General features: G+C 34.4%; 1 protein-coding gene and 1 non-coding gene across 2 annotated transcripts; both read left to right on the top strand.

The window, feature by feature from the left end:
* The first annotated feature begins 210 nt into the window (after positions 1 to 210).
* Positions 211 to 313, top strand: LOC118007171. The gene has a single exon (XR_004678304.1). It is a non-coding gene; the product is annotated as a U6 spliceosomal RNA (small nuclear RNA).
* A 1,825-nt stretch (positions 314 to 2,138) lies between these two features.
* LOC118000148 (protein SGT1 homolog) lies at positions 2,139 to 3,171 on the top strand. Its single transcript, XM_034989750.1, has one exon. The coding sequence runs from the start codon at positions 2,139 to 2,141 to the stop codon at positions 3,150 to 3,152; it is 1,014 nt and encodes a 337-aa protein (XP_034845641.1). The 3' UTR covers positions 3,153 to 3,171.
* Positions 3,172 to 23,418: the final 20,247 nt, after the last annotated feature.

Below are 23,418 nucleotides of genomic sequence, written 5' to 3'. Positions count from 1 at the left end.
AATTCATTATCAGCAAAACTAAGACTCAGGAAAAGAAATGTCATCTTAAAGAGATTAATTAAGAATTAATTAATATTTTAGAATTTAAAAAATGGGGAGGTTATGATATTCAAAATGATTATAATCAGTGAAACAAGTTAAAATGATGATAAGCATAAATTATTTTAATCGGATTATGAAGATTAAGTGCTTTTTAAAAATACGATTTTCGTGCTCACTTTGGCAGCATGTATACTAAAATTGATACAATTCAGAGTTAACATGACCCCTGCTCAATGTTGACACACAAATTCATGAAGCATTCTATGTTTTTGTGTCAATAGTTAACAGTAATGTATTGTGTACTTGAAATTTGTAGAGAATAGAACTTAATCTTTTCACTACACAATGGTAACTATGTAGAAATGATGGGTATGTTAATTAGTTAATTGTAGTGATCCTTTTCCAATGCATATATATAGTACCACATTATATTGTACACCTTAAATATATACAGTTTTTTTTTTTTTTAAGATTTTATTTATTTATTCATGAGAGACAGAGAGAAACAGAGGGAGAAGCAGGCTCCCAAGGAGCGGGAAGCCCGATGTGGGGCTCGATCCCAGGACCCTGGGATCATGACCTGAGCCGAAGGCAGACGCTTAACCATCTGAGCCACCCAGGCGCCCAAATATATACAGTTTTTATATGTGAAAGATATTTTAATAGAGCTTCTAACAATTAAAAAAATAAGATTTAAAAAAATAGGTTTGTTGTTTGGGATTTTTACTGATTCTCTAAAACCTCATGGAAAACTCATTCTAAAAATCAAACACTACAAATGAAAAAAACAGTTAATGTTCATCCTGTGTGAAATATTGCATATGCTTTTCTGAATTTATGTGCTGATAGAAAAAAAGTTAAGTTGTAATTGATAATTTTGATTTTTTTAAATATATTTTTTTGTTTTCATTTTTGTCTTTATGTGATGTCGTTTTCACTGCAGGAAAAAAAATGTTCATGTAATTATTACTTATATTGGTTGGGAAAATCTGATTTAATTTTCTGTGAACGACCAATTCTCTGCCATTCATGTGTACTTCTGAGACCACTGCTATAATCTGTAATGAGAAGACTGTTGTTTTCCTTTGATGATAGATCTTACATCTCTTTCATGATTGTTCCAGCCTTTTTCTCTGAATTTCGGAGAAACTCTAGGAACTAGATTCATTTCCAGGTGTTGATAAAGGAGTAGAGGAAAGGAAACAATAATTCCAAGTGTCCTGAAAACTATCCTTTGTCTAAAATATTCAAACTTCAGTAAATCTCCCAGACCAACTGCTGAGCCCAGAATTAACTTAGAAGAACATTTCAGTGCTTCCACAAATTTATGGAAATATTTATGTAGCATTTTCTGTGTCTATTAATAGGTGAGTTTTAGTAGATGCCCAGTGAGGACTGAACCCTCACCTAGCTGTCAGGAGTGCTGATGGCTACCAGCTTTGAATTCAACCCCTCTCCAGCACTTGTTCTCAACTGAGAAAATCTGCCTTGCCTCAATCCATGTCCCCTTTTCAGGGCAGTGCTTTCAATGACTGGTTTATAGGCGTACATGAAAGAGAACTCCCTTGTTTTAAGACAGGATGATTCTGTAAGATCCCAACCCCAGAACTTATTCCCCTGCTTTTTCCCTCCTAGTTGATCCCAGAGCACTTTCCGATCAACTCACTACATGAAAATCTCAGAGTCAGAATTTGTTTCCCTGAGCAACCTCCTTGTGATATGGATGTATAGTCAGAAAACAAAAGCACAAACATTCATTCACACCATGTATTTTTACAAATCCATCTTATGGGAACAACCTCACAGTCAGCACCTCTTGTGGCCCAAAATGAAAGGACTCAGAGATGTTCATGTACATTTTAAGGAATTCCTTTTGACCTTCCCACAAAGAATTAACAATTAGGGATATAAACTGTGCAGCTCTATTAGTAATTCCTCGAAAATTATCTGCTGACAAGATTGATGGCTTTGTCTAGGTCTGGGAAAACAGCAGATTCTTCTGTTCAAATAGAATGTGTCTGAGGGCCCTTGGGCAGCGACGGCGTAGCTCATAACCTCAGAGGTAGCTGCTTTAACAGCAACAGTGATTTTTAGAGATGGCGGCAGCTGCAGCAGGACCTGCAACAGCCCAGAAGTTTTTCTGGAGCTTCTCAGATGCTCTGATGGAGGAGGACCCCCAGGCGGCGTTAAAGGAGCTGACTAAGGCTTTGGAACAGAAACCAGATGATGCTCAATATTATTGTCAAAGGGCTTATTGTCACATTCTTCTTGGGAATTACTATGATGCTGTTGCTGATGCAAAGGAATCTCTTGAACTTAATCCAAATAATTCCACTGCTATGCTGAGAAAAGGGATATGTGAATACCACGAAAAAAACTATGCTGCTGCTTTAGAAACTTTTATAGGAGGACAGAAATTAGATAGTACAGATCCTGATTTCACTGTCTGGATTAAAAGGTGTCAAGAGGCCCAGAATGGATCACAATCTGAGGTGTGTGCATCCCAGAGGACTCATCAGTCAAAAATCAAGTATGACTGGTATCAAACAGAATCTCAAGTAATCATTACACTTATGATCAAGAATGTTCAGAAGAATAATGTAAATGTGGAATTTTCAGAAAAAGAGTTGTCTGCTTTGGTGAAACTTCCTTCTGGAGAGGATTACAATTTGCAACTGAGACTTCTTCATCCTATAATCCCAGAACAGAGCACATTTAAAGTACTTTCAACCAAGATTGAAATTAAAATGAAAAAGACAGAGGCCATGAGATGGGAAAAGCTAGAAGGGCAAGGAGATGTGCCTAAACCAAAACAGTTCATAGCAGATGTAAAGAACTTATATCCATCATCATCTCATTATACAAGAAATTGGGATAAATTGGTTGGTGAGATCAAAGAAGAAGAAAAAAATGAGAAGTTGGAGGGAGATGCAGCTTTAAACAAATTATTTCAGCAGATCTATTCAGATGGTTCTGATGAAGTGAAACGTGCTATGAACAAATCATTTATGGAGTCTGGTGGTACAGTTTTGAGTACCAACTGGTCTGATGTAGGTAAAAGGAAAGTTGAAATCAATCCTCCTGATGATATGGAATGGAAAAAGTACTAAATAAATTAATTTGCTATCACTGTAAAAAAAAAAAAAAAAAAAAGAATGTGTCTGAGCCAGGTTGGGAAGAGCCAGTATTTAATTTACTTAAAACCTATGGCTCAGATCTCTAGGTAAATATGATGATGAATCCCTATTCTACAAAAAAAATTTTTTTTGAAAAATTGTAGCATCAAGCAGCAATGGAGAGTCCCTGGTAACTCTGTATTATTCACAGGCATATTATGAAGTTTATGTCTACCTTACATTTTTAGTATTTTGGAGTCAAGAAACTAGACTGGCATGAGTATAAAACAAAATAAACTATTTCCTTTTTGTTTTACCTAAACTACTATGTATAACTAAGTGGTTCTTAACCAGTGATTTTACCCCTAGAGGATTTTTCAAATTATCTGGAGATACTTTTGGTTGTCTCAACTCTAAAGGGAGGAATGCCATTGGCATGTAGTGGATAGAGGCCAGGAATGTTGCTAAATATCCTACAATGCACAGTGCAGACCTTCTAAACTAAGAATTATCTGCTCCAAAATGTCAATTGGTTGAGAAACCCTGCTGGAAGACACTTGCTAATTAATGAAGGGTCAGAAATATTCCACTTCTTCCATGGAAAACTACTAAGTTAGCTAATTTCTGTAAATGTGGCACCATTTTGTAAATATGCCCATGGCTTATTTTGCTTCCGTCTTTCTTATGCTACAGATTTCCAGAGATCATACAGCATTTCCAGATTTCTTAACATCAGCAGCTGAAGGAAAAACGATGACAACTGTAGAAATGTACAATAGCATGTTGATCTCATGTTTGATGGCTTAAAGAGTGTAAGATAGATATATATATATATACATATACACACACATATATATATAAGTATATGTCTATATAATTTATCTCTTTGTTCTTTTGTGCATTAGAGTTATGTGACAGTGAACTCTTAGGCATCAGATAATAATGTTGGTGATATGACCTCTGTGAAAATAAGACTACACATTTTTCCAGCAGTCTTTCCTTGCAAAAATGCTGTTGGACTGCTGCTCTAACAATTGAGTTCAACCCATATTTATTGTGCTTACGATAGAGACTGTTATGGAGGTTGGATAGAGTGGCGTATACTTCCTGTCTAGACAACTTACATTTTTCCACATGGCTAACCACCTAGAATTGTGACTAATCTAACTGCTTAAACAAACTTAAAACTTATTTCCTTTTTATAGTCTGCTTTCAGGGAAATAAAAAGGAGACTTGATTTTTTCTGGCTCAAGTCACTAGAACCACAGGATGAACCTTAGAGAAATCAATTTAAACATCAATTTTTTTTTTTTTTTGGTAAGATGCTATTTGCAGAAGTTTAACTGATCAACCAGCTAGTCAGATCAATTTGATTTTTTATTTAGCTAAAGAAGTGAACAATATCATAAATCTTGTGATAATCTATGTATGTCAGTTAGATGGTAAAACGTGAGGTTGTTAGTCTAACTGCATTACAGAGACTAAGGACAAAGAGCCAATCTCAGATTTAAGGGTTGATTCTCTCCCGGGAATTAAACCTATCCCTGCCATTTCCAGGACAAGTCGCGCTACTGTGACCTAGATACTAACTCTCTCTGTGGTTGTCATCAGAAGTCTGATATTCTTCCCTGTGAAATTTACATGTCCACAAAAGAGATAAAGATATTTGTTAAAAACAAATTCTTCACTTGTGGCCTCAAATATGATTTAGAGGTCCCCTGAGTGATTCTATGTCACCATCTTTTTTTAATAGTCTGCAAGGTCTTGATTTTGATCTTTTGAGTTGTTTGTCCAGCTTAAAAAAGACAGGCCATCCAAAGCCAGGAGGAGACTTTGATTTGAAAGAAAAGATACACTTGTGGATCATCAGGCAAAGGTGTCAAATCCTCAGAGAATGACAATGGAAGAAAGCTCAACCTGTCAGACATTTGCAGAAGGAGCATCTGTGTCATGTTACTTGTCAGGTGGAGGGTCCTTTAGCCAGGTTCTAATAGGTTCCAGCTCCTGGGTCTATAGTTATTGCAAGTGCTAGCAGAAAAACACTTGAGAGTCATCTTATTTCCACTGAAGGCCAGTAGTAGATCCCAATAATAAAAAATAGACACAGAATATCCAGATTGCCTGTGCTAAGATAACAGCTCTACCACTTGCTAGCTATATAGAGATAAATATACTAAGCTTTCTTTATCTCTGAAACTTGAAAATAACAGTACATCTGTGCTTGTGAAGATTAAAAGTGTTAATGTTTGTAGCAATAACATTCTGAATGTTAGCTACAATAAGGTAAATATTTCAGCCTCAAATAGCCTTTAAAATTAGAGAAATCAAATATGCTTTAATTTTCACAAATTTTCTTGAATTTTGCATGAGTATAGGCAGTAAAAGGATTCTAGTTAGTATTTTAGTCAAGGAACATTTTAAGAGTTGTCAATCTTAATAGTTGTTTTTCAGCACTTAAAATGAACTACGGGTCAGGCTCTAGTTGTACCTCAAATAAAGTTGGTCCAAATTAAATAGAATCTAATTATTTAGCATTTTCAAAAAAAAGATGAAAATATATAAAGTGGAGTTAAACGTGAAAGTAATCTCCAAATCATAGAATTCTAGCATAAAAACTCTGGCCTTGGGCTTAAATGGAGAAAATAAAAGGATTACAGTGTTCAGTGCTTTCATGGATATCATTACGAAGGAGTTCAGGATAAAATTCTAAATAGGCTCAAGAAGAATTTACATAAATCATAAATAATGTACTAAAGGAATTATGGATGTGTGGGTTTCATAATTACATTCTAGGATTTTTTTTTTTAAGGAAAATTGCTTGAAAGGAAATGATAATTCTCTTCCCAAAGCAATCTTTATTGCTCTTGTTAGAGACAAAGTATTATCCCAGTTGGATTGTTTTAAATGAGCAGGATGATTATCACACACATAGAAATTATTAGTGGATATTAGACTTTGCAGTATAATAGAATTGTGAATTTGAATTAGAGTTGAGGTGCTTTTGCTTCTGTATGGGCATAGGCAAGGCAATTCTTTTCTATGAAACTTTTGCACATATAAAGTGAATAATAATTCCTATCTTTACTTCACAAATTTGATTTAGACTAAATGAAAACAAATTTATATTTTTGAAAACATTAAAACAATATCAACTGTAGGTAATCATCATCATCATCATCATTATTATTATTATTATTATTATTATTATTTTGCCTTAATTAATCAAGGAGATCAGTTCACTGGTTCATCACCATGGTCATTTTTAAACAAATTACATGCATCCTAGAATACCTAATGATAATTTAAAAATATTTACAGCTGACAGAGATTGATCTGACTGACCTCATGTAATTCAGGTTTTAGTTAAAATGAGAGACTCTTTTTGAAAATTTAAAAGTGCTAAACTTTATTTTTTTTAAGTTCCTTCAAGAACTGACAATGCATAATTCAAAATTCAGACATTTTAGTATAACATTAACTGTTTGGGGAATAAATTATAAGGGAAAATTGGGGTGATCTACACTAATGGATAAACCATGTCCTAAAAATATGGACCATTTTTGGAAATAAGATTTCAGTTCACTGAGCTTAATATTAACAAATATAAATTCTCCAGTTTTCTAAACATTATTCAGTGATTTTTATAGGGTTAACTCCTTGTTACATGATTATTTTACAGGAAAGCATCAAAAACATGCTTAACAGCTCATTTTCAAATAAAACCAAGAAGAGAAAATTTTGTATGTGGAAAGTCACAGGTAAGACTAATTCACTGAATTAGTCCTAAGAATGAGAAGCAATTTAGTCTACAAAAAAATTGTGAATTCTTTCTTCAAACAGTTCTACTTTCATTACACTTTCTACTGGTATATATGTGCATGTCATATTTAGAACAAGCATTTTTATTGTTGCATGCACAAAGAAAATGTTTTATTTTGCTACTCCAAATTTTTAAAATAATCTCTTCCTCAGTGTGGTGGACATGTTCAATCACTTTGTTCTATTCTCTTGACACCTTTCTCGGTGTAGATACCAGGGTCTCTGCGGGACAGACATATAAGGCTATACCCCGCGTTAGTTGATTCAAAAGGGCAGATTCCAATTCATACTTAACTAATCTGTTTTGCTGTCTATGCAGTTGGAATTTGTATTGAGAAAACAGTAATTCTGTGTAGACTGTATCAGCACTAGAATGAGGATTTGGCCAAAGAAGCAGAGAAAGAAAATAAGCACAGAAAGAGAGTAAGGGAGAGAGAGAGAGAGAGAGAGAGAGAGAGAGAGAGAATAAAACAAACAAAATCAGTATCAAACTCAGAGCATGGCAGAGAGAAGAAACTAAATAGCTCTAGGAAGACTATTGTCTTGGTAGATTCCAGTTTTGTGCAAGTCCCAACAATACTTTCTGCTCTCGGTCTAATCATGGCACACTTTTTTCCCCTTATATTAAATTACCCTTTGCCCTTTAAGCCAGTAGGAGTTAATTTTAGTTACTTTTAACAAAATAACTTACCTCTGTAATAAAGAGACACTAACTTGCAGTTTATACACTTGCAATTGAAGAAACTGTACTGAACATAAGAGGTGGATTCGCAGGTCGCACTATTTGTCATTGACAAAGCTGGAGTAGGACTCAGCTTTTGTATTCAATGTTCTTTTCATATTTGTACATTCTATTTGCCTTCATATTATTTTTCTGCTTAGGTCCCCCTATTATCTTTATCATCCCACTAGATCTCACATAGCCTAAATCTAACCCTGTACACATTAGCAAAGATAAAGTCTTGTAATTTGGTGAAGAAAAATAAGCCCAAAGCAAAAAACTGCAAATATTTTATGTCTTCAATTAGAGCAATACAGTTTTCAGAATACATACTTTTTAGTTGTAGAGTTTTTAATTGACCATAAGCAATAGAACCTTCCTGGAGGATATAGTATTGCATTCTTACCATTATTTCTGGGCAGGGATCTCTTTGAAATGTAAGAAATTACATACGATGTATAGCTTGTTAAGCTCCAACAGAAAAAAGAGAACAGAGATAAGGATTCGATTCATTCATTCATTCGTTAACAGTTCTTATCAATTTTCTTACAAGGGAAGACTACAGATTTAGGGTATAAGGAACAAAATCTAACCAACAAGCACTTTTAGCACCTTACAATTAAGATCAAAGCCTTCTAAAAATCCTGCTGTGAAGTTCTTTTAATTACCTCGCTACTCAGTCTAACACATATTGCAAGTATTCCTTTTTGAATACCTTCCTTGAATAATGCAGCTGGGAGAACAGTCAGTTGAGCATTGATGCAGCTGGGTAGCAGAAAAGATGAAAATCAAATGTGAATTCTGATGAAGTAATTTCATTTTGAGCCTTTCATATTTCTTCCCCCCTAAATTAAAAAGAAATGAAACCTCGAGTTCAGCTGGTTCACTGCCTACTCCATGCCAATTCACATTTTCAGATAATAAGAGTATTTTGCCCAAAGTGAATACTAAACACAATATTCTATTTTCTCACCTAATGGTGAGAATTTTTTTTTTTTTTAATATATGGAGCCTTTGGTAATTTTCTGTGATAATATAGTAGCTGACCTGCTTTGTGAAAGGAGGTAAACCTGTTATTTTTGCTAATATTGTATAATGTTGCTGTAATTTCTCATTATTAGATGTTATCCTCTCTAAAAAACATTCACTTATTCTATGTTCAATTTCAATAAGAATTCATTGTGAAATAACGATAATGTTTACCCTAGCATAATCTTTTCATTGTGAAATAATATTAGTAATATCACAGGCTATTTTTCACAACATACTTATAATGCAATGAATTCCTTCAGGAATTTAATCAGCTGATAACATCATCATTTCAAACAATATATCCATGAAATTCTATTAATATAATGGAAATATCTCCTTGTCTTAGTTATATGTATGACAATGTATTTTAATTACATGTAGATTTTAGTTTTAGCTCTCATTTATTTGGTGTTAATATAATATTTACGTATATTAGACTTTAAATTTTAGAGTCACCAGACATTTGTTTGGTGTTAATATAATATTTACGTATATTAGACTTTAAAAACCTTCTTTTTTCATTTCATTAACATATTCATTTATTTATCCAACAAATATTTATTGAGGAGCCATTACTTGTTAGGTGGTATGTTAAGTACTTGAAATACAGAAATAAATAATACAAGTGTTGGCTTTCATATCCCCAGTTTTTTAGAGAAAGAGAGACAATCTTACAAACAAACAAAGAAAAAGTCTATATACCTAGCAGATTGGCTAAAAACAAAGCAAAATGCTGGCAAAGATGTGAATAAATGAGATCACTTATACTTTGCTGGTGGGAAAAAAACATACTTCTACCACTATAGAAAAAATTTTTGACAGGTTCTGATAAAACTAAGCATGCAACTACCCTATGACTCAGTATTTATACCCCTGGGGATTTATCCCAGAAAAATAAAAACTTGTGTTCAAACAAAAATCTGTACATAGAAGTTCATAGAAGCTTTAGTGATAATAGCCAAAAGCTAGAAACAGCCCATATGTCCTTCAAAAGGTCTTAATCTCAGCCAAACTGAGGGTTGCTGGAGGAAACAAACTGAGGGGGTGGGGGTTGGGGGGGCTGGGTGATGGACATCGGGGAGGGTATGTGTTGTGGTGAGTGCTGTGTATTGTGTAAGACTGATGAATCACAGACCTGTACCCCTGAAACAAATAATACATTATATGTTAATGATGATAAGAAAAAGGTGAACGTTTAAACAAACTGGTTCGTACATACCATGGAATACCATATATATCAATAAAAAGAAAATAGCTCTTGATCCATGTAGCAATTTGGATGAAACTCCAAGCAATTATGCTGGGTAAAAATATCCGGTTCCAAAGGTTACAAACTGCCTTATTCCATTTACATAATATTTTCAAAATAATAAAATTATTAGAACAGATTAGTGGTGATCAGTGGGAGGAGGTAGGTGTGCTTATTTATAAAATGGCAACAGGGGAGAGACTTGTAATAAACTGTTCAGTATCTTGACTGGGGTAGTGGATATATGAACATAGAGATGTGATAAAATTGCATAAAACTAAATACACACACTCAAGTGAGTAAAGATAAAAGTGAAATCTAAGTAAGATCAGTGGATTGAACAAATTTCAGTATCTTAGTTGTGATATTATATAATAGTTTTGTAAAACATTACTACTGGGGGAAATTGAGTAAAGTATACATGGGATCTATTTGTATTATTTCTTACAACTACGTTGAATATACAATTATGTCAAAAATTTCAACTAAAGAGGGCACGTATTGAATGGAGCACTGAGTGTTATATGCAAACAATGAATCATGGAACACTACATCAAAAACTAATGATGTAGTATATGGTGATTAACATAACATAATAAAATTAAAAAAAAGAATTAAACTTTTAACAAAATTACTTGATGCAGGATCAATATACAATAATTGACGATATCCTTATGTACCTGAAACAAATTAGAAAATATACTAGAAAAATGTATCAAAAAAACCAATAAGTTGGCTAGAATTAAATGTAATAAAAGTTACAAAAATCTTCTAAAAAATTTCAATTAAAATAGTATGATGAAATGTGAATGCTGTTTTCACAGAAGACTGCATAGGATATAGTAGAACTATAAGAATGTAGCACATGAGTGCAATGCAACGATGTGTGTTTTTTCTCCATTGCTGATTAATTGATTGATTCATCCATTCATTCAGTATGTATTTATTGAGCACCTAGTATGTTCCAGGCACAGATTGCATAACAGTGAATGAAACATACAAACATTCTTGACCTGTGCTACTTCTATTCTAGTGGGGAGATATAATTATGTTAAAAATTAAAATACATAGTATATTACACTGTGAAAAGTTATGTGAAGAGAAGGAAAGTGTGAATTGAGGACGAAAATGCAGGAGGGATGAGGCGAGGTAGGTGATAAATGCTTTGACATTTATTCTGACTAGAAAGGGCAATCAGAGAAAAAATACGATTTTATATTATTTTTGTTTATGTTTTGAAGAACAGTACAATTACATAAAGTACAAATATCATATGTTTAAAGTGGATGAATTTTTATTGAACTTATTGTTCAGTCAGTCAAGTTCAACATAAGAAATAAAATCTCATACTACCCTCTGGTCACAGCTAATCTAGCAGAAAAACATACGAACAGATAAAAATAAAATTAATTCTTCTAACGCAGAGGCTATCTTGTGAATCCAGAGCCAAAAGATTTGTTTTTGAACACTGGCTCTATCTCTAGATCTTCACATGGCCTTCAGCTTTCTCATTTATTAAAATGACAATAATGAACTTAGTTGACAGGATGTTATGAACGCCAGAGATAATAAAAGCGACTAAAGATTATTAAGATGTGTATACATTAAAGTTAGTTTTAGAACAGATAGAGCTTGCTTTACTTAACGGTTATAAGTCTTTTTTTTTTTTTTTAAGGAGTTTCATCATTTGCAAGTTCAATATTGAGATATCCTAAATTCTCTGTTTAATTCTTACACTGTCCTGGTAATTCAGGTACCACTTAATTTGTTTTTCATCCATATCAATTTTCAACGTCAATTTAATAAAATGACTTTCTCTACGTATGTTATTATAATTGACAGATTTTAATGGTATGCCTATTTTTAAAATGTACTTATTAAGTGCGACCAAAGTTTTATAAAGTTACATATTTTCCCCCCAAACAACCACTATTCATATCTCTTCAAAAGCATGTGGTTTTTCAAATAAAATGTATGATGTTCTATGTTAAGTTTCTGTTAGTTTTTTTCCCACCTTAAGAGTTTTGGTTTCCCAGTAAGAGGATGAATGAAAAGAATTTGCTGTGTGTACTTATAAAAATCAATAAAATTTATTAGCCTTTCTTCAGTCATTTCAATTTCATTCATGTGACAAGATTTCTTTCTGTTATTCTATTCTGCAGGCATTATATATTTCACAGTTTTCTTCCAGAATGCAGTACGAGCATAATGGCCATGTTTTACTTCTGATTATGACTTATTTAAAACTTTCCCTTTCTTAACAAACTATGACAATGTGATTTTTAATGAATTTCCCATTCAAACTGAAAGGGATAGTGCAGCCAAGAGCCTGCAATGTTTATTATATTTAGCTAGAGGATGATATTTTGCAATTAACATGTTTTGCTATTGCTAGAATTTAAGTATATATAAACCACTCATTTAGGATCATAGATAAATATTAAGTAGTAAAATGTACCTAGTGTGTTCTTTCCTACTAAAGAACTTTTTAAATTAGACTTGGTTTATTTTTCTGTGTAAAATTGGAAAGCACACTTGGTGGTATTGATAGTAATTTAAAACAGACACCAGCAATTCAAAATAAGGGCTTGTAGTGGCAGAGAGTAATTGGATTCTAATCTTTTAGCAAACAATTATCAAGTGACTACTCTGTGCTGGGGACAGTGAGTAATAAGAAAATGGGGAAGCCGATGCCCCAAGTAATAATTGATCTTTGATTGTTTTATTTCATAGGCCCTGAAATAAGTCAATCTTCTCATAATTTTATTACTTGCGTGAAATCAAATTAAACCAAATACTTTGTGTCAACTTGCTTTCCCATGAGTTATTAAAAACAAAGAGATTAGGTATCAATTTAAGTATATTCAGAATTTCCTTATGCATTTGATTCATTTCCTCATATTAATTTTGTGCATAAGGCAAAGAAAAATGAAGAATAGCTCATTTCCTATTCAAAACAGTAATCATTTTATTTCCAACAGTTATAGCGTTTTAAGAGTTGTTTACTCTTGATGAATGCATTTAAGTGAACCTGAGAGATGAAAAAGAATTCCAAAATTAGATTCATTCTATTTCAATTAAGTGACAATTTTCTTCAGCGCTTGATAAAGATGTATTCAAATAGCTAACCACAATATTTAGACTCATGATTAAATAGTGACAGAATTTCTTTTCAATTTAATAGTATAATTTTTAAAACATTCCCAAAAAGTTTATATTCATTATATTGAGATAATAGGATTATATATGTCAGGACTGACCTCTCTTTTTTCAAAAACTAGATCAAAATGTATAGATTACATACACCAATGAGCACATTTCTATCAAATATTGCAGTAAACCCACCAAGAAATTTATTATCTTCCATTATTCTTTTCTGGATGTCTTAGAATTGCAATGGTAATACCAGTTTACTGTCACTAACAGACTAGGAGAGTAGCTATCTTACTGTTCCCTGATAGCATTTATTATTTTTCTTCCTTCTCAATTTTATGGGAAAAATTATTATTATATTGGCTTTATTTGAATATGTATAATTACTATTGATTGAATATTTTTCTACAGGTTTTTTGTCTTTGGTTTTTCTTCTCACCCGAATGCTTTCCATTTGATAACTTCATGCCCATGGTTCATTTTTATATTGAGAAGTTGATACTTACGTTATTGACCTGTAAGAGCTTTTTATTATTAAAGATATTACCCCTTTTCCTGCTCATTTGTTACAATTTTCCGTCTGGCTTGTCATTTTATTATTTAATTTTGCTTAAAAGACTTGCTTAGACATTTGAAATTCTAAAAATTTTCTCTTCTATAATGAAAAAATTTGTCCAGTATCCTTTTATTGCCCCCTAAGAACATTTACATTTATTTGATTAAATTGATTGGGAATTGAGTTTTGCATAAAGTCTAAAATGAGATTTTGTGTGATTTTTTTTCCCAAAGAGCTATATTCCCTTCAACAATTTGGTAAATAATTCATTTCTTCTTCATTATTTGGTGATGTTTAATCTATTGTATAAGAAATATGTGTGTTTTGAGAAAGATAAATTGTTTATCTGAATCTATTGATACCCCCAGTTAATTGGTAAATCAGGTAAGCAGAGTAAAGGACAGTATAATAAAATGTGGTTCTTACCTTCCTTGAATATTATATATATTAATAAAATGTATTTGTCAATCTTCAAGAAAAAAAAAGAATTGCAATCACATACAAAGCCCTCTTCTAAAGGAAATTTCTGAGGCTAAACAAGGAAGTGACAATTAGAGGTTGCTTACACTTAAGTTATCATGTTTGTCTTATACCTCCATTATCTTGTTCACAGGGATAGCCTCCAGACTAAAAGGCAGCCAATACATAATTCTCTACAGTCTAGACAGAAAGCTATGTGGTGGTGGACAGCAAGATTCCACTCAACATGATTTCCTTGGAGAGGTTACTCAACTGACTATCGTGGCCAAATAACATTTATTATGATTGTAATTTTGGGAAAAATATTTTAGCTTGGCACTGCTATATCGTGTGTGTGTGTGTGTGTGTGTGTGTGTTAGGGTAGGTTATATTCCATGTGAATTCATTTGCTCTGATGGGCTACTTATCCTTTAGGATAGTCGGGGTGTAATCAGAAAATCTCATCTGAGAGATCCTACTTTAAGTTTTTCAAGCTACCAATCTACATAGGAACTTCTGCTAATTAGCAAAATAAATGTCACGATTTTCTTGTAAAAATACTGCAATCTACATTTTGCGATTGGCTGAAGTAGTCTTAGAACATTCTTTGAAAGAGATGCTTCTTGTGATAAACAAATCCTTTTAGCATCACCTCTATTTCCAGCAGCTACTGCAGTAAACATTCCAAGCAATCTTCCATGCAGTTTATAATGACCAATATCCTACCAAATTTGGTATCTCCTTTATTCAGTTGAAGAAAGAATATGAGCAAAATATATCATACATCAAGAATTTATAGCCACACTTAGCTGAATGGCAATCTATGAAACACTATTTTCTGTCAGGGTTAAGTTTTTTTTTTTTTTTTTTAATGTGCTCAAATGAGTTTTTTTTTAAAGATTTTATTTATTTATTTGAGAGAGAGAGAGAAAGAGCACAAACGGGGGGAGAGGGAGAAGCAGACTCCCCACTGAGCAGGGACCCCTCGGGGCATGGGGGCTGATCCTGGGATCACAACCTGAGCTGAAAGCAGACGCTTAACAGACTGAGCCACCCAGGTGCCCCATTTGCTCAAATATGGTAAGAAAATGTCAGCTAAAACGAAGTTGAACAAGTTAATTTATCATAGGACAACAGAGAACCCTTAATATAATAAAGACTACTGTGACTTTCAGAACAGATGCTACACAATGTATACATTATCCAAACCCAGGAAAACACACACACACAGTGGGGAAAGAAGCTATGGCAGGGTATCAGAGTACTTGAATACGACAAGCTATGTCTAGTTTCTAGTTTATCAGTTCTCAGCAAGGCCATATGCTACATTTATAAATAAAGAAAAAGAAAACCAAACTGGTTTTATATTTCTATTTGCCCATATTCATTATTTTACACGTTTTAAATCTTTTATCAGGCAGGGAAACAAAATGACTTGCTTAGGTTAGGGTGGTTGACCATCATTGTCTTTATCAATTACAGAAGGATTTTGTTAAGCTTCTCAGGAAATAGAGTAGGGATTTTTTCCTGATTAGATTCCCTCAGAAAACTGGAATGATTTTCTGAACATATTTATTTTTCCCTGGCAAGGTTGATGATGTCTGATTAGAAATAGGGTCTATCTGAATCCCTCTTTAGAGAAAGGAGAACTGTGTACCTATCTTTTTGAAGCAATAATACTGGACTGGCCAGGCAAGATAATAAGGGCGTAACTTCTGATTTTTACCAAAGACTGGGGAACACACAAGAAATCCATGAATCAAGTTCTCTTCAATTTGCCTTCTAGTTAAGTAGAATCTAATTAACTATAGATTAACTAGATCTAGTTAACTCTTTCCACATCTCATATTTTTCTCCTAATTGACACTTTTCTGTGTGATGCAATCACCTTTGAATTTCCTACTCAAACTTCCCCCTGAATGGAACTGATTAAGTCACATGTGAACTCTAAACTAATTAATGTTTACGTTACAAGAAAATGATTTTCTAATTATAATGACTTTACTGAAAGAGGGGTCTGACTTCTGGGAAAACTAGGAGAGCTTCACACAGCACGAGACATTCAACCATCTTCTGTGCATAAAGGAATGCAAATCAGTCCACAGTTAGATCTGTTTTTCTCCTATGATTTGCCTTTCTCTTCCTACAAGACTCTATTCTCCTTAAGCTCTAACTGATCTGTACACTTGCTCCTGAATATACTAATTCACCTGCTTGAAGTATTTTGACCGACTCATGAATACCGATGTCATAATATATGTTAATAAGTTAAGGAATTTCAGTGTTCAATCCAACTTTGATTTCTATCATGAACTCTTCAAATAGACATAGTTGCTGCCATCTCTTAGAGATAGGAAATCGGGTGAATGGACCATGAGCTTCGTCTAGTCAAACAATACTCCAAACTGAAGTTGCCTGGAATTACCTCTGTGTTTCCACAAAGCTCTATGCATTTTGTGTATGTGTGTGCTTTATGATTTAGTTGCCTGTATTTTAACGGCCAAGGAAATTAGATAGTTTTGACAAATCTACATGCAATATAATAAATCATTTTCTTAGTAAGAAAGCATAGACATTACATTACATTGCTGATCTTCAGAATAACAGACCGTTATTGCAAAAAGACTCATTCCCTATGGTAGCATATAGGATATAAACAGCTATAGGTCTGAAACTTTTTTTTTTAAAGGCAAGGTTTTATCTAAAATTAGCTTTATGTCATGTCTTATCTTACTTATTAAATTACCTTTTATAATACTATCTAGAATCAATTTTCTAGGTGTTTTCCCCATTTAAAAAGTAGATTGGGGCCATCTGATTTAAATATTATTTGTATCAAACACTTGCTTGTTTTGCAATATGATAAACAGACTAGTTGTTTAGTATATCCATAGACACTTCCCATATGGAAAAGCTGTGCGGTTGATGACACAATGCCTAACTCTGACACCTTAGGTGTTGCGGCGATAGCCAGGTTCAGACAAACTATCAGATTATTGCAACTCAGTGGGCATTGCCTGCATGGATGGATTCTCATTACAACATCACAGATGGCTGGAACAGATCCATTGATTGTTGGAATTAACAGTGCATCAGCTTATTGGGACATGAACTGTTTTCACAAGGGAAAGGATAAAGTAAACCACCAGATGTAGTAGTCACTTAATTTCTAGATGTTCATATGGGAAGCAGTTGTTGAGAATCCATACTATTAGAAATAGATATTTACTTAATTTAGTAAATGCTTTTAAAAGCTCATAATAAACCTGAAATGAGGATAATTTTTAAGGAATCTAGATTGATGATTTATTATTATATATCAATTAACCTCCATAATGCAAAATACATATATATATATATATATATATATTTAATGAGAGTGGAATATGGATAATATAACTAAAATATGGTGAAACCAGGGGCGCCTGAGTGGCTCAGTTGGTTAAGCGGCTGCCTTCAGCTCAGGTCATGATCCTGGAGTCCCAGGATCAAGTCCTGCATCGGGCTCCCTGCTCAGCGGGGAGTCTGCTTCTCCCTCTGACCCTCCCCCCCTCATGCTCTCTCTCTCTATCTCATTCTCTCTCTCAAATAAATAAATAAAATATTTTTTTAAAAAAAGAATAAATTTGGGCGCCTGGGTGGCTCAGTTGGTTGAGCGAGTGCCTTCGGCTCAGGTCATGATCCTGGAGTCCTGAGATCGAGCCCCGCATTGGGCTCCCTGCTCGGCAGAGAGCCTGCTTCTCCCTCTCCCTCTGTCTGCCACTCTGCCTACTTGTGCTCTCTCTCTATCTCTGTTAAATAAATAAATTAAAAAAATCTTAATTAAAAAAATATGGTGAAACCATTGTAATAAATATGGAAATAATATTTAATGGAATAATCAGGTCACCCATTCCATCTAATTGTGTTCTCTTCTAAATTATCCGTTGAACAGTAGGATACTTGGGATTGTAAACAATATAACCAGTATTCAGATTTGTTATTTATGTATTTGAGTTTGTACTTTTGATAGCAGTACAGAGCTTGTAAACAAACCAAGTCAACTGGATAACTTGAAGCACAATTTAGATGAATAGCTGACTAATTCGAAATATTTGCCCACGGCTTTGGGATTCTCCTCACTCCACTCCAAACCCCCTCCTGCCTCCCACAATTTAATCGAGTGAAAACTCTTTTTCTTTGGTCTGTGTATAACAGCAATCATGTAGTAGTGTTCTAACCAGTAAATAAAGTGATATATTTTGACAATATGTGGAAGTTGTATGTGGGGAAAATGCACAAAATCATGAAATTATGTACGATAAATTGCTGTGTAAAATTCAAAATAGCATGAAATCATAAATCTTAAATCTGAAAGTATTTATAGGTGGTTATAGGACTCTTGCGTGTGGGGTGCCTGGGTGACTCAGTTGGTTAAGCATTTTCCTTCAGCTCAGGTCATGATTCCAGGGACCTGGGATCGAACCCTACGTTGGGCTTCCTGCTCAGTGGGGAGTCTGTTTCTCCCTCTCCCTCTGCAGCTCCGCTTGCTTGTGCTCTTTCTCTCTCTCTCTCTCTCTGTCAAATAATTAAATAAAATCTTAAAGAAAAAAAGACTAAGGCATGTAAGACAAGCAGATGTTTATATTGCTAGGATAGTTAAGGTAGAAAAAATTCAATGGGATTTTTGTTGCTAGTAACTTAATATTCAGAAATTAAATGGGAACTGGCTAAATTAAGGCATTGTGGAGAGGAATAGGTGAGTGACTCATGGCTGGAGAGTGCATGGTGTTTGAAGCAATCAGTCAAGCTATTAACCGTTTTGTCTTTGATATTCAGGCCATGTTTACATCAAGAGAGTTTATGTGACTTGATAGCAAAAAGACCAAGAAAGTAGAATTTAAAGTTAGGTCTTGATACCATTAGAAGGCAGTGAGAGAGATGCCTGGATTCAGGGTGACGAATGGCATAGACATTGAGAAACAAGGCTAAGGAGCTGCAGTTGGAGTGGTTCAGATCAACACATTAATCACAGGTGTTGATGAACTGCAGTGATCGATCATATTATTCACTGTTTATCTACATCTTGGAAGTAAATTTAACAGGCTTTTTAGTAAATTAGAATTGTGGAATTGGGGACAGAATATCTAAAAGGGATCAGCAGAGTTTGAGAATTCTGGCTTCCTAAAATCCTATAAAAGACTTCCTAATCCAATTCACTAAGAAATAGACACAAATGTGACAAGGCCAGGCATTTTAGAAAGAAGCAAGATCCCAAGCCGTTCCACATTATGACCCAGAGGCTAACACAGAGAACCCCAAGAATGAGCAGAGCATTCTAATCAATCAAAGCAAGTTCAGAATGTCACAAGCAGTCACAAAATAACCAAAGCTTGATTACTGACAAAGTAACCCAAACTGGGTGGGTTACAACACAAATGACCTGACATTCACTGACAGCGTACTAAACCTCTGTGCAGGTAATAATACTTTGGGAAAAATCCCAACCCAAGGAAAGAGGAGCCCACAGTGGACTGCCAAGTATATCAGGTATAAAAGAAATACAAAAATCAATACCAGTGGGACATGGACTAAAGAAGTAACACACCTTTCTGTATGAGGCCTGAGAAGGTCCCATAAAAGAAAACAGACCCTGGGACACCAGCACCAAGAAACTTATTTGACTATCAGATAGTAAGAAACATAAACTAAACCATTTATTTATTCATTAAAAAAAAGTTTTTGAATACTTACGATATGTCATGCACTGTGATAGATTTTGGGGACATAGTAGTAACCAAAGAAACATGTTCTTATAGAATTTATAGCCTAATAAGGAAGATAAGCAATAAACAAATAAAAAAATAAGAAAATAATTAGAAATTCTGCTTAGTGAGAGAAACAAGAGAATGTGAAAGGAAATTTTCAAAAGTGACTAAATTTAGACAATAGGATCAGAGATAACTTTCTGAGATAGTGACAATGAAGGTGGAAGATGAAAACGGCATCCACGTGAAGAAGAGAGGCATAAAGTGGGCAAAATGTCAGGCAAGAAGATTCCATTTTGTTTTATGAGAAAATATAAGCCTAATATCAGGGAAAATAGTGTTAAAAGAAAAATTTATATGAATTTGAACCCATTTCTATGTATCATATTTATTAAAATTATCTAAATTAGATTTTTTGAAGATTAAACATTGTATTTCTAAAGCCTAAATTTAAATATTCAACTCAAAGTAAGTGGAAAATTATTCTTTTTTTTTTTTTTTAAGATTTTATTTATTTGACAAAGAGAGACATAGCGAGAGAGGGAACACAAGCAGGGGGAGTGGGAGAGGGAGAAGCAGGCTTCCTGTGGCATAGGGAGCCTGATAAGGGGCTCAATCCCAAGACCCTGGGACCTTGACCTGAGCCGAAGGCAGACGCTTAACGACTGAGCCACCCAGGCGCCCCAGTAAGTGGAAAATTATTCTAAAGACTAAATGCTTTCTTGAATTTTATTTTGACAATTTACACAATGTGTGTACATTATGAAATATTAAGTTTAATTTAAATATTATTATGAGATCACAAAATATTTGTTTTATTCTTATTGATTTTGCCTAATTCCTTGCTAATAATTTTTTATTTTTTATTTTAAAATTTTTAACTTTTATTTATTTGAGAGAGAGAGTGAGAGAGAGAGAGCACAAGAGGGTTACGGTCAGAGGGAGAAGCAGACCCCCCGCTGAGCAGGGAGCCCTATGCGGGACTCGATCCCAGGACTCTGGGATCATGACCTGAGCCAAAGGCAGTCACTTAACCAACTGAGCCACCCAGGCGCCCAATTTGTTATTTTTTTAAATGGTTTTATTTTGTTTCAGGGTATCAGAAATAAAAGGATTTAGACACTTGAAATTCACATTTAAGATACAATTTTCTTTTTTAGTTTTTTAAAAGATTTTATTTATTTATTTACATGAGAGAGAGAGAGCACGCACACAAGCAGGGGAAGGGGCAGAGTGAGAGGAAGGAGAGGGAGAGAGAGACTCTCAAGCAGACTCCATGCAGAGTGCAGAGCTCACGACCCTGACTGAGATCATGACCTGAGCTGAAATCAAGAGGCAGATGCTCAACCGAGTGAGCCACCCAGACACCCTTAAGATACAATTTGGATAATAGGCCTGTATTGAATAGTTCTGAATTTCCTAAACTTCTGATGGAATTTTTGGACTCTTGCTCCAGAATAAACACATCCATTGAAATATAGTTGAAAAAAAGTTGCATGGTCTTTCAGGATATCTGTATGTAATATAAAGTTTCTTCATGTGCCCATAGGCTCTCAGTTCAAAAACATTTGCCCAAAATAAATTTTATGATAGATGTATAGGAGTGGGGAGCAATAGGCCCTTCTGTTGAAAGAATTGGTGCAAATGAAAGCATCTCTCATCTACAAACGATATCTAGCATTTAGTCACCCTATGCTCTGAAACCAACCTTTAAAAATGATGACAATAGCAGTATACTTGCCTAAAAGATTTCAGTATGCTGTAAGGCAAAAATCAAAAAGTATGGAGGCTTGGCTGGGGCATAAGCTGAAGTCAAGAACAATTTTGATCATTTTGATTGGCTGAAAGTTGAAATTATACATTCTGTGAAGAGTGAATTAAAGTGATAAAAAAAGAAAATGGTGTTTTAAGATGCTTTCAAGTTTAAGAACAAGGGTCAGGAAAACCAAATGGGCTCTGGTTTGAAGAGAAAAAAGAGTCTGAACTAAGGTAATTGATGTGAGGATAAAGTAACCAGTAAATGAAAGAGACACAGGGGAGAAAAAAAATTAAGAGTAGAGTTGAAGTAATTTGCTCTGAATTGAAGATTCATGGCTAAAAGAGACATCTTAAAAGTCCTTCTAAAAAAAAAAAAAAAAGAATAAAGTACTTTTAAGGCTGTTGGCTTGGGAAACTCAGAAATAGGTTTACACTCACAAAAAAGTCAAAATTGGTGCAATGAAGTTTATTATGACAGTCTCTACTTTTATTGCTCTAAGCCTCTGCTGTTTTAAGGGGTGTGGGTAGGACAATTAAACCAAATACCAATAGAATCCAACTTCCCTAAGATTCCAAGTGTGTGTTCTCGAGATCACACACAGTTCTTCAGTTGTGTAGCATCTTGCCACCAAGGTACGGTGGACCCACCAAGTTGTGACAGATAAGGGCTCTCCCAGTCATAGGGACCCGTAGATACTAGTTTTACTTCCTTTTGTCTCTTTGGGCATGGAAAGGGGTGGGTTGATGGAGGGACACTAGTTTATATCACCCAGACTTGACATTCAAATTACTTTCTTGCCACGCCATGAAGTCTACTTGTGTTTTCAGTCTACCTGGTCAGCCCATGGCCTTCTATGGCTCATCTCGATTCTTTGCAAACTGTTGGTTTTCCGCAATGCAGCTTCCATGATTTTCCAATCATTATAACAATTTAGGTCGAATAATATACATAAAGGAAGTTTGCCCTTTAGGTTTATAATTTCCTTTTTCAAATAGGTTTATCACTGAAATAAAAGGGTTGGCTTTCAGTTTTATCTTACCCCTGGGGTTGCTGCATTATCATGCAGTTTCTTTCAGAGAAGAGCTCTCCTGTAGACCCTATCTCCTCCCTCTCTCCCTAACCACTGCATCCTTGCCCCATGCCCAATGACTTTTTGGATGCTTTGCATTTTCCACATTCTTTATCCAGTTTTCTTTCAAGCACCTAAATACACATAAGGAGCTTAGATGTCCCTGAGAAATTTGACTTTCTCCTGCCAGTGGCTTCATCAGGGTGAGAGGGCAGCAAGTTGAAGCAAATACAAAGACCAGCTATATGTGTTGATAATGTCTTAATTCCCCTGATTCCTTTGCTGCAACTCCTCTCCACACCTGACAAGGTTTACCTGTAATTTGGATTTTATTGTGAAGGATCTGGGCTGTGATTTCCTTTGCTCTATATTCATTGATACAGCTCCTTGTGTGTTCCATCTACCAGGAATTCAGCAAATGCCCATGCTTTTTCTGATGACTGTTCCTGTATATCCTCAATGATTTTTTAATGGATTTTATCTTTTCTTTTGGTACAATTTATGTAAATAGAATTTGGGGAAGTAAATTCATGTGTTCAGACCACCATGTTGAGCTAGAAGTCACCTTTTCGTAATTTAACCATCATCTATAACCTATTTTAATCTCATCTGTTTTAATTACTTAAAAAAAGGGGACTCCCATATAAAATTTCCTGGCCTTTGAAATATAAAATTAATTAATACAAAGCTCATGCC

This window comes from Mirounga leonina, unplaced genomic scaffold (genome assembly GCF_011800145.1).
Source record: "Mirounga leonina isolate KUSES-001 unplaced genomic scaffold, KU_Mleo_1.0 Mir_115, whole genome shotgun sequence".
Lineage (NCBI taxonomy): Eukaryota > Metazoa > Chordata > Mammalia > Carnivora > Phocidae > Mirounga > Mirounga leonina.
The sequence above is the reverse complement of the archived record's forward strand: the minus strand, read 5'-3'. Positions and strand labels throughout refer to the sequence as shown.

Coding starts and splice junctions, on each gene's coding strand:
- LOC118000148 (XM_034989750.1), top strand. CDS start 2,139: ATGGCGGCAGCTGCAGCAGGACCTGCAACAGCCCAGAAGTTTTTCTGG.